The sequence below is a fragment of the Babylonia areolata genome, chromosome 17 (assembly GCF_041734735.1).
Source record: "Babylonia areolata isolate BAREFJ2019XMU chromosome 17, ASM4173473v1, whole genome shotgun sequence".
Lineage (NCBI taxonomy): Eukaryota > Metazoa > Mollusca > Gastropoda > Neogastropoda > Buccinidae > Babylonia > Babylonia areolata.
The window spans coordinates 19243447-19249749 of NC_134892.1; the positions used below are offsets into that span (position 1 = coordinate 19243447).

The 6303-nt window shown below is 48.3% G+C and overlaps 1 protein-coding gene across 3 annotated transcripts in view; it reads left to right on the forward strand.

Annotated features, from left to right (window-relative positions):
• The window catches only part of LOC143291716 (uncharacterized), a 29138-nt gene extending 23352 nt beyond the window's left edge, over nt 1–5786 (forward strand). For all 3 annotated transcript variants that reach the window (XR_013056576.1, XM_076601751.1, XM_076601752.1), the window contains one exon: nt 5426–5786. Coding sequence is in view for 2 of the 3 variants with exons in the window: in XM_076601751.1 (XP_076457866.1) it covers nt 5426–5467 (42 nt within the window). In the remaining variant the exon portion in view is untranslated. The remainder of the gene's footprint in view (nt 1–5425) is intronic.
• The last annotated feature ends 517 nt before the right edge of the window (nt 5787–6303 follow it).

Genomic DNA, 6303 nt, shown 5'->3' on the forward strand with positions numbered 1-6303 from the left:
CGAACAAATCACATCTGCTAAGCGATGCCTGACCAGCAGCATAACCAAACGTGCTTATGTCTTGAGAGAAAGAAAAAAAAGGATGCCACACCTTGTTTAGTAATGTCTGATCAATGCCCACAGCACACCACCCCTAGGCCCCTACTGATGACAGCAATAACAAAATCACCAAGCCAGACACAGTGAGGGTTCTACATTGAGTAAAAATCATAGCTCCGCTGACAGTCCCAGCATGAATCTGTTGACACCCAAGGCTGACAGAAACTCACTGCATGCCTGGACGTGGAAGTGAAATGGAAACTAGCGTCATCATGGGGGCAGTTCTTTATGGCCACATAATCGAAGGCACGTTTTATTTTCTTCTGTATAGTGGACACAGACTGTTGATCAGAATAATGAGCATGCTGCTATGGAGGTCCATTTGGCTTTAGGACTAAATGACAAGACTGTATTTTTACACTTACTTTCATATTGTACGCGGAACGATTTACCTACCTGCATCATAGGTCATGAAATTTGAGCAACACTCCCAACAGACGTCTTACATCCTTGAAGTGGACGGCTGTCGACAGTGTGGTCGAGAACTTTCCAATAGCACATATCTGTGGACTGACGCCAGACACAGGTGAAGCTAGAGCCCTCTTTGTCTCAAACCTGTGTCCTTCCCGTCACCTGACTGCAAAGGCTAACAGCGGATGACAGGTTCTGTAGCATTCAGCCAATAACTGTCATGAGCGCTGCTCACCTCCCTGGCATGAGGAAGGGGCTAGAAAAGGTGCTCTAAAAATTGCCTGCTCCATATCACCCTGGCCAGCATACCGCGGCTGGCGGGGACCCTACATCAGCGGTCGAAACAAAGAGAAAGAAAAGAAAAAAACAAGGATCGTTCCTCTCACCATTGGTGCTTGGAACATAAGGACTCTCCTGGACAGAGATAACGCGGACAGACCCCAAAGGAGAACAGCACTAGTTGCATCCGAACTCGCCAGATACAACATCGACATCGCAGCCTTGAGTGAGACTCGGCTTGCAGGCGAAGGCGAGCTCTGTGAACGGGGATCTGGTTACACCTTCTTCTGGAGTGGACGAGGAAGCGAAGAGCGACGTGAGGCTGGCGTTGGTTTTGCAGTAAAAACAGCACTTGTTAGCAAGCTAGCTGGAATCCCAAAGGGAGTCAACGATAGGCTTATGACCATGAAACTCCCACTGGCATCTGGCCAGAAGCACCTCACCATTGTCAGTGCCTACGCCCCAACCATGACCAACCCAGATGAAGTGAAGACGAAGTTCTACGAGGACCTTCACTCTGTCATTGCTGCCATCCCTAAAGCAGACAAGCTCATCATTCTTGGGGACTTCAATACTAGAGTTGGCTCTGACTACATCTCCTGGGATGGAGTGATTGGAAAGCACGGTGTGGGCCACTGCAACCCAAATGGATTGCTTTTGCTTCAGACCTGTGCAGAGCATGAACTGCTGATAACCAACACAGTTTTCTGCCTCCCTACCCGTAACAGGACGTCATGGATGCACCCTCGCTCAAAGCATTGGCATCTCATCGATTATGTCATCGTCAGGAAAAGGGATAGGCAAGATGTACGTGTAACAAAGACCATGTGCGGCGCCGAGTTTTGGACAGACCATCGCCTTGTAGTCTCGAAGCTGAATATTCGAATCCAACCCAAGAGACGCCCCCAAGGCCAGAAGGCTCCAAAACGGCTCAACATCGCTAAGCTGAAAAGCATCACCATCAAACAGTCCTTTGTGGAGCTGCTGGAAGATCGTCTGGAATCCGCCTCTCTGGACAACCAGAATGTGGAGTCTGACTGGAGGACCCTGCGTGAGCTGATCTATAGTACAGCTTCAGAGACCCTGGGACCCATGACCAGAAAGCACAAAGACTGGTTTGATGAAAACTGTGATGAAATCAAGCAGCTTCTGGATGAGAAACGCCGTCTGCATCAAGCCCACCTGAGCAACCCAAAGTCCACATCAAAAAAGGATGCATACAATGCCATCCGCAGGACTGTTCAGCAAAAGTTACGCCAGATGCAGGATAAGTGGCTGAGTGACAAAGCTGATGAGATCCAGGGATATGCTGACAGGCACGATATGAAGAGGTTCTATGATGCCTTAAAAGAAGTCTACGGCCCCACATCCTCAGGATCATCCCCCCTCCTCAGTGCAGATGGGAATACCTTGATCACCGAGAAGGAGAACATTCTCGAACGATGGGCTGAGCACTTCAACAGTGTCTTAAATCGCCCTTCCTCCATAAATGATGAAGCCATAGACCGTCTCCCACAAGTCCCCACCAACGAAGCACTGGACGATCCGCCAACACTTCTTGAGACCCAGAAAGCAATCCGTCTGCTATCCAGTGGCAAAGCACCTGGCTCAGACTCCATACCAGCAGAGGTCTACAAGGATGGAGGCACTGTGCTGACTGAGAAGCTTCATCAGCTGTACTCACTCATGTGGAAAGAAGAGACAATCCCCCAGGATTTCAAAGATGCATCTATCATTCACTTGTACAAGCGAAAGGGGAACCGGCAAGCCTGTGATAACCATCGGGGTATTTCCTTGCTCTCCATCGCAGGCAAGATACTTGCCAGGATCCTACTTAACCGCCTCACAGCACACCTTGACCAAGGTCATTTGCCTGAGAGCCAATGTGGATTCCGGAAAGAGCGCGGAACCACTGACATGGTGTTCGCTGCAAGGCAGCTGCAAGAGAAATGTCAGGAGCAAAATGCTGATCTGTTCTCCACCTATGTCGACCTTACTAAGGCCTTCGACACCGTGAGTAGAGAGGGACTGTGGAAGATCATGGCCAAGTACGGATGCCCTCGGAAATTTATTTCCTTGGTCAGCCAATTCCATGAAGGCATGCAGGCTCGAGTCCAGGACAATGGTGAAACATCTGCTCCTTTTGCTGTCACAAATGGTGTCAAGCAAGGCTGCGTCCTGGCTCCAACGCTGTTCAGCCTCATGTTCTCTGCAATGCTTACTGATGCCTTCAGAGATGGCGATGTTGGAATCGGCCTAAAGTACCGAACAGATGGCAACCTGTTTAACCTCAGAAGGCTTCAAGCAAAAACGAAGGTCATGACAGACATCATCAGAGACTTTTTGTTTGCTGATGATTGTGCCCTCAACGCTGGATCTGAAGCTGACATGCAACTCAGCGTCGACAAGTTTGCCACTGCCAGCAGGAACTTCGGCCTTACCATCAGCACGAGGAAAACTGAAGTTCTCCATCAGCCAGCCCCAGGGAAACCCTACGTTCAGCCCAACATCACATTCAACGGTCAGAGACTCAGTGCGGTGGAGCGGTTCACATACCTTGGCAGCACACTGTCACGAAATGTGACAATCGACGATGAAGTGAACGTCAGGATTGCAAGACCAAGCGCAGCTTTTGGTAGACTCAATGCAAATGTCTGGAACAGAAGAGGCATTAGTCTTGAGACCAAGCTAAAGGTCTACAGAGCAGTAGTTCTCCCCACACTACTGTACGCCTGCGAAACTTGGACAGTGTACCAACGACATGCCAAGAAGCTGAACCACTTCCACACAACATGCCTCAGGAAGCTACTGAACATCAAGTGGCAAGACAAGACCCCTGACACAGAGGTGCTCGCAAAAGCCACCCTTCCCAGCATCTTCACCATCCTGATGCAGTCCCAGCTTCGCTGGGCTGGACACGTGGCGCGCATGCCCAAAAGGCTCTTCTATGGCGAGCTGTAACAAGGGAAGAGATCACACGGAGGTCAGAAGAAGCGCTTCAGAGATACTCTGAAAGTCTCTCTGAAAGCGTTTGATATAAACCCTGACTCCTGGGAGGAATCTGCAGTGGACCGTGACAAATGGCGCGCTGCTGTGCACAAAGGCGCCAGGTTGTGCGAGGCCAACAGGACTGCTGCAGCTGTTGAGAAGAGGCAGGCCAGAAAGTCACGGGCAAACAAGCTCCCTGACAATGATATGCCTGTCTTTGTCTGCCCCAACTGTCAGCGAACATTTCGTGCGCAGATTGGACTATTCAGCCATCTGCGCACTCACAGATAGATTCATGAGCATCCTTCCCCCCACCCCACCACCACCCTCCCCCCATCCCCCATCCCCCATCTGGATGACAACGATGGTCATCATCGATCTCGATGGACACACCACCACCACGTTTTACGATGAATGAGAGCAGAGAATTTCTGACCTTCCTTCTCAGCATTCATCCACACTGCACCTGACACAGTCATACAAGTTTACCAGTCACAGTGTTTATATGTGCATAGGATCGCACAGTTTTCCACAAATCCACGAGTTTTCGTGGCATTGACAGATGTTTTTTTTTTTATTCCTTGCCACTCAGTAACTGACCCAACTGTCCAGGTGGCACAGGTGTGCTGCAGACGTTCAGCCCCACACCACCTGTCCTTGTCACTGACGTGCGAGCACAATGAATGGAAACCAACACCACCTGACCCAAGTTGGTCAGGCAAAGTGTGACTGGAACAGGTCACAGCTGACAGTTGATGCTGGCTGTGCAGACTCAGCAAGCAGGCCTGTGTTCTTTGTGGTGTGGTGGCCAAGTGGACAGAGAGCCACACTGGGAAGCTGGGGACCCGGGGTCCATTCACACAAGCACCTGGGTTTTCATTTCCCTTGTTTATTTTTACTTCCTCCTCCACCAGACCTTGAGGGATGGTCTGGTGCACTGTCAGAGAAGATGATGAAATGAAATGAGAGTTGTCCTGATGACTGATGGGGAAAAACATATGCATGTACCCAGATTGAGACAGTCGGCACAATGTTTATTTTGCTATTTCATTTTGGTTGTGATAGTTTGCTAGTAGTGGTAGTAATAGTGGTTGGTGGTTGGTAGTAGCAGCAGCGGCAGTGGTTGCGGTGGTGGTGGTGGCTGCGACCATGACTGCGCACACACAAACACACACACACACAAGTTTCAAGTTTCACACACACACACACACACACACACACACACACACACACACACACAACACACACACACACACACACACACACTGGAACACAATTTTCAGGTTTTGTTATTGTCAGTGCAGTTGTTGCTCTGTTCCTGCTACAGTTCACATGTTCTTTGGCTGATGACGAAAACGACGACAACGACGACAATGATGCGTGTACGAAATAGAAGAGGAGGAGGAGGAAGAAGAAGTTGATGATGACCATGCAAGTGGTGTTGGTGGTGGTGGTGGGATGGTGGCAGTGGTGGTGATGGTGATGGTAGTAGTTGTGGTGAGGATGTAGATACTGCTGCAACTGGTGGTGGTGGTGGTGATAATGATAATGATGATGATAATGTTGATAATGGTGGTGGTGATGATGAAGATAATAACGATGAAGGTGGTGATGATGATGTCCCCTCATAAGGACAGCCTGTGTGCAGGATGAACCACGAGGATCACAAAGAACCAAGTTACAAAATTGAAAAAAAGAAGCAGAAAAATTGGAACAGATAGCTGCAGATGCCGAAGAAGAGAAATAAATATGAGCTGGAAAAGAGTGCTGCAGAATTTGACGAAGCGAGAAAGAAAGCTGACGAAGCGAGAAAGAAAGCTGACGAAGCGAGAAAGAAAGTTGAGGAAGCGAGAAAGCTGAGGAAGCAAAAAGTCAGGGTAAGGATCAGAACAAAGTAGCAAAATTGGAAAAAGAAGCTGCAAATTGGCTAAGCTGTTGTTTGGCATCTGCAGGGAATTAGTGTCTGCAGTGCTCAGAGGAAATCATTGATGTATATATCTAATTACTGATTTTACTTTGCTTTTTTTCTGATTTTGCTTTTTTCTGATTTTGCTTTTTCTGATTTTGCTGTGTGTAATGCCCAGTGAATGGTATACATACATACGTTGGGAAACCATATACTATTCTCACCTGGCCGTTACGTAAAAGGAAGCTGATAGGTTTTTGTTCATTTGCTTATTTGTATTTCTGTGGGTAAGATGATGGCAAACTATACTGGAGGAACAAAATATGATACTGTTGATGATGTCCTACAACTATGCTTAGCAATGTGATGTTCTTTAGAATTAATGGGACTGTCTTTCATTCTTTTTTTTTTCTAAGTGTAAGTCTTCACTAGGCGAATTAATGTCCGTGTGTGTGTGTGTGTGTGTGTGTGTGTGTGTGTGTGTGTGTGTGGTGTGTGTGCTTAGAAACAATTATTCCTGAGGTCTCGCCACTCGCAATGTTGTCCCCTTTCTTTCCCGAGCTTTGCAGCGTGTGGTTCCTTGGGGAATCAAACCATGATGGGCAGACTGTGTGTCTGGA